This window comes from Merops nubicus, unplaced genomic scaffold (assembly GCF_000691845.1).
Source record: "Merops nubicus isolate BGI_N331 unplaced genomic scaffold, ASM69184v1 scaffold4538, whole genome shotgun sequence".
NCBI classification, from domain to species: domain Eukaryota; kingdom Metazoa; phylum Chordata; class Aves; order Coraciiformes; family Meropidae; genus Merops; species Merops nubicus.
This window is the reverse complement of record NW_008627584.1, coordinates 1-12,141: the sequence shown is the minus strand read 5'-3', so window position 1 is coordinate 12,141 and position 12,141 is coordinate 1. Positions and strand designations below refer to the sequence as shown.

At 45.4% G+C, this 12,141-nt stretch overlaps 1 protein-coding gene across 2 annotated transcripts; it reads right to left on the bottom strand.

Annotated features, from left to right (window-relative positions):
* Positions 1-1,950: 1,950 nt before the first annotated feature.
* MFN2 (mitofusin 2) lies at positions 1,951-11,703 on the bottom strand. Of its 2 annotated transcripts, none has more exons than XM_008946350.1 (17): positions 11,529-11,703; positions 10,740-10,875; positions 10,222-10,384; positions 9,460-9,584; positions 9,042-9,150; positions 8,835-8,942; positions 8,214-8,367; positions 7,909-7,976; positions 7,611-7,732; positions 7,154-7,280; positions 6,484-6,588; positions 5,747-5,849; positions 4,906-5,126; positions 4,618-4,767; positions 3,412-3,608; positions 2,901-3,035; positions 1,951-2,287 (listed from the first exon to the last, which is right to left on the bottom strand). In XM_008946350.1, the coding sequence occupies exons 1-17, from the start codon at positions 11,701-11,703 to the stop codon at positions 2,218-2,220; spliced, it is 2,268 nt and encodes a 755-aa protein (XP_008944598.1). In that variant the 3' UTR covers positions 1,951-2,217. The 2 variants fall into 2 exon arrangements, with proteins under 2 accessions (XP_008944598.1, XP_008944599.1); XM_008946351.1 differs by having other exon boundaries at positions 4,894-5,126; positions 11,529-11,643.
* Positions 11,704-12,141: the final 438 nt, after the last annotated feature.

Sequence of the window (12,141 nt, the reverse complement as noted above, 5' to 3'; positions counted from 1 at the left end):
AAAGAGCTCCATCAACATAACACAATAAGGAAATAAAGTAGCAGCAATAAGATAAAGTGCATTTAGCTGACCCTCCTTAGTAAGAGTTTGGGGAAGTTTGGGGTTGGAATCACTTGTTCTAAGGATCAGTTTATCACTCCTATGAAAACTGGAATGCCACTGATGGCGCTTGTTCCTCACCACTCTGGATTAAGGTACAGCTGTATTTTCAGAGGAATCCAGCTCACAGGCCCTTCTGTTAAAAGTTTGATTCTCAATCACTCGGGCTTCTAGGGACAAGGGTTACACACATGCTTCAAAATTCTTCCCTCCCCTGTGAGCAGCTGTGCTTCAGGCCCGCCGGTGGTTCTCTCCCCTCTCTGCAGGTCAGGTGTCAGCACTGCAGCAACAATGCTATCACCAAAATCTGAACGTGTCAGAAACACACGTTGGCCAGACACCAGATTCTGAGAACCCACCCATCTCTTTTCCCTTACAGATCAGACACTGGCTTAAAGATCAGCTCGTTTATCAGATTTCCCCTAAAGGCCTCTGAACAGATGCTAACACCATGCTCTTCAAAAGCAAGGTCAGCACTTTAGGTGGCCTAGAGTGCTGAACAATGTTTCATCATCTCCCTCTACCTGGAATCAGCCATTTCCTGCTGCACCAGGGATCTGCTTCACATCCTCACCCCCAGGCACAGAGCATGGCCTGTGACCAGTGTGTAGATGACAGCCTGAGAGACTGGGGATCCAAACTTACTCATCTAATACCTGCAGCAGTGACACTGGAAGATTCCACTCACTTCCTCCCACTGCTCAGTGGCTCTGAATTCAGCCAGGACCTGCTCAAAGACAGCCCATATTCTCTGGTGTCTGACACTGGATGGATTCAGGTTGTTGACAACCTCAGAACTACAGATCTGATTCTGGATTCCTCAGATACTTTGTGGGGAACAGGAAGGCTATACCAAACACGTGGCAAAACACTGACCCACCAAGTGGAAAAGAAAATTTGCAACATAATCCTGGTACTCCTGAAATCCGTGGGAATTTCTCCTCTGTCAATTCCAACAGGAAGAAACTGAAGTTCTCAAAATTCCCAAATCTTGTACTCCAAATTAAAAACTGCTTCAGGTCAAAACCCAATGATTCATCTCATCTATTTGCAAATAAAGAATGTCTTTTAAAAAGTAAGTTGCTGTAACCCATTCTTGCCCTGGCATGAAAAGCAAGGGACAGGTCTCCCCAGAGGGGCTGCACTTACCAGCTCATTCTCACACTTTTAACAGAAGCATCAACTCATACTGCTGCACGGGCTGTAACATCCTATGGGAACTCTGCACGGAGCAAAATCTCTTACAGCTTATTATCCACCTGCTGTTCTCCTGGCCAAATAGTGGTAATGGAATTCCAAAGGCCTGCTTCCAAAAACACAGCTGTGCACTTAAAAAAAAAATACACCCACCCCAAAACCCCCTATTCATCAACTTCTCTCCTGAGGCAGTTTATTACATTCTGTCCACTGGCTTCTCTTTCCTATTTTTCTTCCTCAGCAAGCTGCCACGTTACCAGTGCTACCTCCTTCATGCCCTTAGAGCTCTGAGGAGGAAGAAACTAACTCCAACACTACTAAGCTTACCACAGCAAAACCTCAGCTCCTCTTGCTCTAGAGGAGAGCTGGGTTTTGTTCACAGGTTTAAACACACAGGAATAAACCTTTCTATGAAGGGACATGGGGATCCTCCACTAAGGGAACACCAGCCCAGGAGATGGGCCTGCCCGGGCTGTGAGTGTGCTGTGAAACCATCGTGTTAGACAAACAGCTGCATGTCACACACACACCTGGGGCTTGGAAGTCAGAAGTTCTTTCTTCACTCAGTAAAATGGATGACTCCATAAAGACACGTCAGAATAACCTGATAAACATTTGTGTGTTTGTTTGGTTTAGATTTGTTACTGCACTTGATTTTGCTTTAAAAGCCCCCTGCAAATGTACGAAGCACACGTTCCTTCTGCAGCAGCCTGGTCTCACAAGGAAAAATGAGAGTTATGCACAGCTAGTGTTTAGAGGTGGGACACGAAACGGGGAAGCAGAATCCTACTGTTCACACAGCACCTGGAAACACAGCAATAGCCTTTCGCTCGTTCCCGGCGGGGAATTCCATCACCCACCACGTCCTCTGCAGTGACTAAGGGAGTGCTGAAGGGCCACTGGGGTTCCTCCTCTCCCACACTATCTGCTTTGCTGCAGGTACTGGTGCGTGAACATGTTGAGCTCGCTGTCAAGCCAGCCTGCTTTATTCCTGTGAGGACAGAAAGTCTCCATGAGGTGAGTAAAACAGCTCCTGCCGAGGCAATCTGACCAAAGAGCATCACAGGTCCTTCCAAGGTGCTGCTCCACTCCTGGCCCTTCCCCAGGGCAGGAACTCTTCCCTGCTAACAGGGCCTGGGCTCTGAGGTTCAAACCGACAGCTTGGTCACAACCTCACATTGATCTTATTGCGTAGAGAAGGAATGTCTGAAAAATTCTTCCCCCCAGCCTTGCAAGGTAAAGAAAAACATCAGGCAGCTGTGTACAAACACGAGGCTGAGCCTTTTTTATAACAGCCCGGAGGAGCCTCCAGAAGACTGTATGCTTTGGTAAATGGCAAGGAACTGTAATTCCAAACCAGCCAAAAACAAGAAGGAAAAGGTGTTTCTTTGGTGATACAAGATCTAAATGACTGTTGACAGTATGTGGAAAAGTAGGCAGTGGAAGGGAACATGACTTGGTAGGGGAAGACGCTGATGTCTGCACATGGGACACTGGGAGGGAAGGACTGTGCTCAGAGTCATGCCCTAATGAACATCTCGTCACAATCACAAGAAAGACAATTGAATGCAAACATCTGTGTATATGGGATAATAAAATCTCACCTGAGCAGTTTTGCTTTGCTCTGCAATGAATCCAGAACTTCTATTTTTTTATTCATGGCAGAAATTTCCTGCTCAAGATTCTCCCGGGTGACATCCACTTGCTGACACAAATGAGCGAACGTTCCAGCGAGCTCCCTGTGAAACAGGGAGAAGAGCTGGATACACCAAGAACATCAAGCAGGAAATTCAAGGAATAAACCCATTTGATGTATAGTGCTGACAACACTGACTCAGGTGTTCATCCTTCCATTTCTGCACAAGAATATGTTAGAGCATCAGAGCAACTTGATTGGAGAGGCAGAAATACATTAGGACTAATGCTTCACAGCACCCAAATATTACACTGGTGATTCAAAGAACCAGAATATTATTTTAAAACACATGCAGCATTACACATTTTAAAATCTGGCATTCCGTATACAGACTCAACCTGTTTGAAGATGGAATGTCATTAAACAAAACCCAAACGACAGGATTTGGATAAGGTTTTGGCTGAAGGTAGGGAACTCACTGTTGGACTTGGTGGCTGCAGTTAGAGCCGGTGTAGCTGACGATGAGCTGCAGCTTCTCCCCAGCATACTCCACGAACTGCCGTTTGAAAGCTCTCTCCTTGGCTTTTGTGGTCCAGGTGAGGCGCTCGTACACGTAGAGGAGCCCATAAAGGCCAAAGGAGAGAGCGATCAGCCTCCACCCCACAGCCTTCCACACCTAGGGAAAGCACAGGGGAAAACAAACACCGGGATCACCACCTAGGAACGACGCGACCTCCTGTCGACGGCGCACAGCTAGATTGGAGGCATGTGAAAATGAGCTGGACAGACAGCCCCGACTCACAAGTGGTCTCAGTGGTCAAACAGCTCACTACTGAGATCCAGTCTCCAAAACAAACACACCCAACCTCAGCTCCTGGAGCTCTGTACACGTTAACCTTTCCAGCACCTTTCAATTACATCTGCAAGTGCAAACGAACCTGGTCTTGTCACCAGAATCCCTGCTTCCAAAGTTCAAGATCTCCCCTTTGATAAACCACCCACCCCTGGACACCAGAACAGCAGGTAGGTGTGAAACTGGCACTATGGAAACTTAGATTCTCCCTGCAACAGGAACTGGGGTTACCACACAACCTGAGCTAGATCTTTAATGCCCCTGCAGTCTGGGGAGATTTGAGATTCAAAATAGTCATTATTTTCAAAAGACAGAGGAGCAGAAGTGCTGATTTGCTCTGAAATAATTTAGGCATAGTATCTAAACTTGAGTACTCTCCTTCTGTTCCAGGAAGGGACAGATGATCAGAGACTCTTAGCAGGTATTGTCCTGATTCGCAGAAGTGCTGATTTGCTCTGAAATAATTTAGGCATAGTATCTAAACTTGAGTACTCTCCTCCCGTTCCAGGAAGGAAGAGACTCTTAGCAGGTATTTTCCTGATTCCTCTGTAAATGAGGAAAGAAAAATATGGAATTTTTTATTTTTATTCTCACAAAACAATGAGACTATTTAATGCTTTTGTAACATACTTTGAAGGGTTATCTTCACAACAACCCTGGCTCCAAGCCTAACTAATATGCAAAGTAAGCTCTGTTTACACTCAAATGGAAGATCAACAAGGAAACTTTCAGCCTGTGAACAGTAAATACTGATGGGATGCAGCAGCGCGAGCGCTTCTCAAGCCAGTGCCCCAATTCTAGTTATGGAATGCTGCTCAGATTGTCAACGCACCACACCACCAACCACGATGATCCCCATGGAAGTTCGGGAAGTTAAGGACGCCAGTCCAGTCACCATCGACACCATAAGCTCTTCCTGGGTCATGGAGCCCTGAGGTAAAGGAGGCAGACTGGGATTCGCTGGTGTTAAAGGGCGCTGCACCTGGTTAGACAAGCAGTGACAACAGAAGAATGGAGAGTGAGAGGAGACAAGCCACTGCCCTTCCCACCACAGAGACTTGAGCAGCCAGAGGCACCATGACTACCACATCTACCCCAACCACTCAACGAGGTGTCTCACCTGGTCATTATAGCCCAACAAGGCCCGACGGCCGTTCTTTGGTCCCAAAAACCTGTTCACCAGCATCGTCCATCCAAGAGAGAAATGGAATTCTATGTCCTCTTGGAAGTCAGCACAAAGCTTGTCACAGTTCAGATCGTAGCTGAGCGTGAAGCACTGTCGGGGAATTAGCATGTCTATCTGGCCCCGCAGAGAGACTGGGAGAAGGGGCTTTAAGCCATCTGCACAGGCAGAAAAGAAACACGGTCCAAAAACGGCTCTCGAGTTCACAAGAATTAACTGAACTTGTATTCTGCAATCAGGGTGGTTATGGGTTATTCTATCCTCATCACTTATTTTTCTTAGTACCTTAAAACTCCTAAAGCTAAGGAAGAGATAGATCATGAATTACTGTTCAGTTCTTAGCTCTTCAGATTGACTCAGATCATCTTTCCATGGGCCCTCCTAAATCCTTACAGGTAGCTAGTGAACTTTACAGTTTAACAATAATTTGGAAAACAGAATCTGAAGGTCAATTCTACAAGCGTTTAAGCACCATACTCCTGTTCTGTTCAGATAGGCACCTAGCTACAAGGCATTCCCATTTCATTAGGATCTTGCTCTAAGAATCTCACATCTCCCAAGTCACAGTTCCTCTGTCACAAGGACCACGCTGATTGCATAGATGAGCAAATTCAGAGAATGGAAGCAGCACTTGATCCTCCACACAACTGCATTACTCATCAAGATGGAAGCTAAGAAGATGCCAGCCACCCATCAGCCACCAGGTTACAGAGGAACCAGAACATCTACCACTGCTCTTCAAGGAAAGAGAAAGGCAACGACCACCCGTGGATCTGACCTATCATCTCCTGCTGCATGGTCTGCAGGGAAGCTGTGATGGCATTGGAGCAGCGATCCGACATGTTGCGGCCCAGGCCTTCCTCAATGTGTTTATGCAGCTCCTGAGGAACACAGAAAGGGTTATTAAGCTTAAAATAGACACAGGGAAGGTGCAGACTGCAGATGCTAGAGCCTGCCAGCTAAACCTCACCCTCTGAGCAGGGGCATGCACTCTGTCTGCATGCAGAGAGAGAGAAGAAAAAGCAAATAAAAAAAATCTCACGTGTACTCCATAGTCTAGGAAAAGTTCTATCTGTAATTTGATACATCATATATGTATTCATTTGTCACTGAGATTATTAAAAAAAATATATCTATTCCTTTCCTATTTGTTTTAAAAAAAAAGTTCAAGAGAGAAGAAAAAGCAAATAAAAAAAATCTCACGTGTACTCCATAGTCTAGGAAAAGTTCTATCTATATAATTTGATACATCATATATGTATCCATTTATCACTGAGATTATTAAAAAAAAAATATCTATTCCTTTCCTATTTGTTTAAAAACAAAAGTTCACTTTTTACAGAAGCTATCCAAACACAAGAGATATTCTAACAGAAGATACTTGGCACGTGAGAAGCTTAGCTCATACTGGAAGACTGTTAAGCATCTCAAAGAGCTGGCAAAATTACTGACCCGGAGTGAAAAAAGGCCTCTTTAAATTCATTAAGCAACCTGTACAAAGCAAACCTCACTTACACTCTTGTAAACTTTAAGAACTACTTGAGATGGATGGAAGTCTGCTTGGTACTCATCCACCAACACTGAAAGCCGCCTGATTTCCTCTGCCATGGCATTTGACACCTAGAGAAGAGCAGAGGACAGTTTGTGTGTGGACCTCCCCCTGCAGACAGGCATTTCTCAGGAAGCCCTGCAGAGCACCAGGCACGACCACCACACAGCACGTGCAGCCCCTGCAAAATGCAGCAGTGGTGACCTGCAAAGCAAGGAGATGGCTGAGCAGTGCATAGGCCTGTGCTCTGTATAACAACACCAACAAAGACTGAGGCAATATAAGACTTGCAAAAATGAATAGGCCTTTTCTGTACCATAGTAAAAGTGACATGTTACTGTTGATAGTAAGAAAATTGACATTATTCTAGATTAAAATAAAGAAACCTACAATATGCTTCTAATAAAATATATCTGAGTCTTGCTGAAAGTTTCCCCCAAGTATTCCACTCTTCATCTTATTACCTCAGGAGAAAAAGAACAAAGCAAATCAAACTTCTTCTGAAGGCATTTCTTCTCTTCCCATCTCTAGCTCCCACAGTTCTAGTCCTTCAAACCCTTGTCAGCACTCTGCATTTTTCCCACCGTGCTGGCAGCTGTTTCAGACAACCTGTTTCTCTGCAGTCCTCCTCCTCACCTGCCTCTCCACTTCTTCTGTGATCTGTTTTATTTTCCGTTTGTAGTCCTGAGTGAGGAGCTCCAGCTGTTTGTCAATAAACCCCAAACGCTCCTGTCGCTCCTCTCGCATTTCCAGACAGTAAACCCTGGTGGAACATAAAGTGCCCATTAAAAAGCCAGATAAATGCATTTTCCATCTACAAATACAATTTGAGTGCCAGAAACAAGACAGATTCTCCTGCCCAAGAACAAAACGTGTCAGTTTCTACACTACACTACACACATACAGCGTGGGACAGGAGAGCTTCTTTTCCCAATATCTTCCCAATTCCCTAGAAGCAAGACTGCTAGTACGTGTCCTTCCCACTCCCAAACATGCTGTATTCTGCTTTGCATTTTAAACACGTGTATTCCCTTAACCTTCTCCCAGAACAGAAGCTTCAGGTACACAAGCTCTGAGCACCAGCTCTCCTCACCGCTGCTCCTGGGCAGCAACGTGCACGGAATCCATGATGAGACGAACGTCTTCCGCAATCTGCTTCGCTCTCACCGTGTGCTGCTCGAATTTTGTCTTCACTGCTGACTGTGAGATACATTCCTGTATACAAAAGGCAGCCCGAGATTAGCAACAAGCCCATGTGGGACTTGTTTCACAATTTCTCCTTCCCATATAATCTGTTTCCAAAATAGAGTCCCACTCCACAGTTACAAACCCTAGTGCCCAGCCTTTCAGGAGTAAAATCCAAGCAGAGGGTCAGTGTAGACAACACTCACCTCAAATCTTCTCTCGAAGTTCTGAAACTCAAACATTCTTACTTGAAATCCATCTGCCAACGCTCCACCTGAGAGAATCCAAGTACAAAACAACCACTGAAGTTTTGAGACAGCAGTCAGACACCTCACATCAGGAGATGCTCCTGCTTTACCTTGAAGCCAATGCAAAAGCTCTGCTAAGACACCTCTTTGCTTTTGACTGCTCTATTAATAATCTGACCTACCCCAATTCTACTCATCTTCTGGAATAAAATACTCTCTAATTCCCTATAAGAAAAGGGAAGGTTTCCATTAGCTCTCCTCACCTCCTTCGGGCATCCCTTGAGCCCTCTGGATCCTGGCGTTCAGCACTTCCTTTGCCGACACAAAGAAGATGCGATCCCCGGCCTGGGCTCGATCCACCACGCCCAGCTCGTCCACCAGGAAGCTGGTACAGCGCTCCATGTGCTGCCGCCGCACCTGAGGGACAAGGGACACGCCCCGCGGGCACTCACACCCCCTCCCCGCCACCTCCCGACAGCCAGGCCAGGCGCCCAGGGGCCCTCTGCTGGTCTAGGCTGCCAATACAAAAGAATGAAAAAACCCCTGTTGGCTTAGGGAGTCTTCCAGAGGTTACCCAAGTGATCCAACTTCAAAAGGTCCCTGTGAAACTCCTGACTTTCAGCTCAGAAATTTCAAGCTCACTAGTCTATGCTCCCTCTGTCCTCCACACTGTGGTAATAAAAACTGCCTGTGAGCCCTGCTCAGGGGTAGTCACAAGATGTGTGTTACCAACACCCTCCTAAATCCCAACACGAAAGCTCTGCACCAGGAGGCTGAAATGGGAAAATCAGCTCAGCCACACCTGACACAACCCCCAAGGACCGGAGTCAGAACAGACTCTGTAACACCCACACAAAGAGAAGGAGTTCAAACCCATCACAGACCTCTTCCATGTACTCCGGCTCAGAGGCGGACGCATCCCAGCGGTTATTTAGAATAAATATGTTAGGTCGAGACAGACGTTCGTTCACCTTGTGGAAGAACTGCTTCTCCTAAGCAAAACAGAACAAAACCCCTTAAGATTAATACACCAACATTTTTAAACTAAAAGTTTGAAGCCAAATTCACAGAACAAGTGGACTTGAACGTACGGTTTGCATCAGAGTCGATTCGGAGTTGGCCACCAGGACAAACACATCAGCGTCCAGACAGAATTTGTCAATCCAGCTGTCCAGCTCTGTGGTTACATCAATGCCAGGGCTGGCAATAAAAACAGAGAGGTTACTGTTCTGTGGAAACAGCAAAAGCAGAATTTAAAAAGTTAGTAAGCAATGTGTTTCTGGTTTTCAGGGCATTAATTTCCCATGTCTGAGCTACGCTGTCCTGAGGTGACAGCACAGACTAAAGGGAAGCACCAACCAGGAGAAACACTGACTGCAGCAGAGGACCTCAGACACTGTCAGAGACCACAACAGGGCAAATTTCCTTGAGGTTTGTTAAAGTTGTATTTGGAGCCACTTCTGTAAGTAATCTGTGGCAAGGAGGAAGGGGAAGAAAGGTATTTCTCACCTGTCCATCAGCACCAGGTCATCTTTTAAGAGAGGACATTTGGAATTGGGCCACATCACACTGACCAGGCTGCCAGCATTCAGAAGTTCATCCTGATGAAGGGCGTGAGCCAGCTGGTTTACTGTCTATTAAAAAGATGGGTAATTTATAACATTGCCTGTATACTAAGACCTATTAACACAATTATCTCCCCTTCAGGGCTCTTCACAGACTATTTCAGACAAAACCCAGCTTCAAATCACTTTCTCCATGGGAGGATTTCCATATAAAACTTGCCTGAGTCTCCTAGTCAAAAAGCAAGTACCTAGGGAGAGTGTAAGAGAAAATTTCCTGTCAAGAAAGGCTACTAAAGAATTATCACAAAGTCTGTGCCTCCTGTCAGTCACACAGAGCTTGGAATGCCCAAGGAATTGTTTTGACTCTCTATCATCAACAAATACAACTATTTTTTCATACCACGAACAAGTTCCATCCTGTCACTTGCTCCATTCCTCCTTTCCTACACCTAATAAAAACCTGAGGAATTGTTTTGACTCTCTATCATCAACAAATACAACTATTTTTTCATACCACGAACAAGTTCCAAGCTCCATTCCTCCTTTCTTACACCTAACAAAAACCTGCTCTTCATCTCCACTCCTTTAATGATTAAAATCCTTAACTGCTGAATTTATTCAGAGTGCTTGAATTTTCTTGTTCCTTCCCTCTTCTGGCACTTCTAAAGAACTCTTCTCTGTTATATGATGCTTAAGGGAATTGTACCTTAACATTCTTCTTCTCCTCTGAGCCTTCAGTCAGCAGAAAAGCTTCATGTCCATCTGTCCCCTCCACACGCAGGAAGCAGTTGGTGGTGTGCCCTATCCCTGAGGGAAGGACCTTGTCCCACAGCATAGCGTTTATGACAGTGCTTTTCCCATTGCTTGTCCTGCAGGCAGATGTGAATGGTCAGGCTGGGCTGAGGTTCAGGTACACTCCTACTGACACTGCAGAGAGCAAGTTCTCTAAGCCCACGCAGCATCACAAGCACTAACAATTTAGATGCCAGAGACAACCTACAACAAGACTTTTCTATTGCCTTATTTTAATTCTCCCAAACTGAAGAATTATGTGCTGAAATATTTGTTCCCAATTTACAAGCAGACTAGTACCAGGGACATGCACATTACATGCAAAAGCTGCAGCACCAGTGCTTCTATAAATATTTTTTACTGGCTACAAAGCTAAAGATGCCAGTTGCTTAACTGAGCAGGGAGTGTAGGCAAGATAAGCACGTGACTCACCTTCCAAAAAAAGCAACTTTCATGTGTCGTCTTGCCAATACTTCACTAATGCCACTGACTTTTGACAGGTAGCCTTTGACTTCCAGTACCTGCTCCTCTGTGGTGACAGGATCAAGCTCTGTATTCTTGTGTGTTTCTAAAACCAAAACACATTGTCTCTGAATGGCAGAAGCCCTTTGCCTCAGTACTGGGTGATGTACTCAGTACCCTTCACATTGGAGCATGCAAAACTAAATGTTTGTCTGTCCCTAAGACCTCATGGGTAATCTTGACACATGCAACTACACCCTGAAGCAATTCTGCACCATTTATCAGCTGATCTCTTTTGTGTATCTAATAATCACTCTCATCCTTAGGACTGTCTTAAACAGAACACTGTCAACACTCCAACAACCTTAAAAGAAAAATCTTCTGTGTCTTAAGCTGTTAAAGCCAATTACTGGCATAAGCTCCACGTCACTAGCAACGACATACCAAGGCAAGAATACTGAAAGAATTATAGCCAAATAAACTAAAGGGTCTTGTATAGTTTAAGAAACTCCCAAACAACATAAAACCCAAGCAGAGCTCACCAACTAGTTCAGTTTCCTAACACGTAAACTTCTCAACTTTGAAAAATGAACCCTCAACTCCACTTAAATTCAGTAAAATACATTTCTGCTCTTCTTGTAAATATTGATAGATAAACAGATCTTTAATTGAAAGCACAGTGTTTTATTGTATTTGTATGGGGGAAGTGTATGTGGGGAAAACACTGTGACACACTTGTAGTTTAGGAATTCCGCTTACCCTCCAGGAATGAGGAGCTCTCATTGATGTATGCAGCCAGCTGTTCAAAGATGCCATTGATTTTCTTCTTTGCAGTGACAAAATGCTTAAGTGGAGAAGCATTTACTTCAGCCATGTGTCTTTTATCCTTCTTCACTGCAACTATTGACTTGGAACGGGTAAACAACAGGGACATTGCGCTACAGGGAGAAAGCCAGTAAATAATGGTGGCTCACCAAGTGCCGACAGCTATCCAGACAGGCAACTTACTGACAACCGGATAAACACACATCTAAAACACACCCTTCTCTCTCAACAAAGAAATCATTCCACTTTCTACGACTGGAGATTACTCACATATCAGAAATTTAAAATTCCTCTTTCCTTCTCCCTTCCGATAGCCAGCCCCCCCGCAAGTACTACTGCCCCTCCTCCGCTTACTTTGAGTTACGTTTTCACAGGCCAGGCATGATCAGCTCGAGTTCCTCTTGAACGTGAACGACTGCAGGCTTCCAGCCTCCTCCCTCGCCTCCGTCCCGCAGCCCTTCCAGCGACGCCGCGTCCACCCCGTCCCCGTCCCTGCGGCAGAGGGATGCGGTCGGGGGCTGCCGAGCTCCGGGGCCGGGCGGGCTCG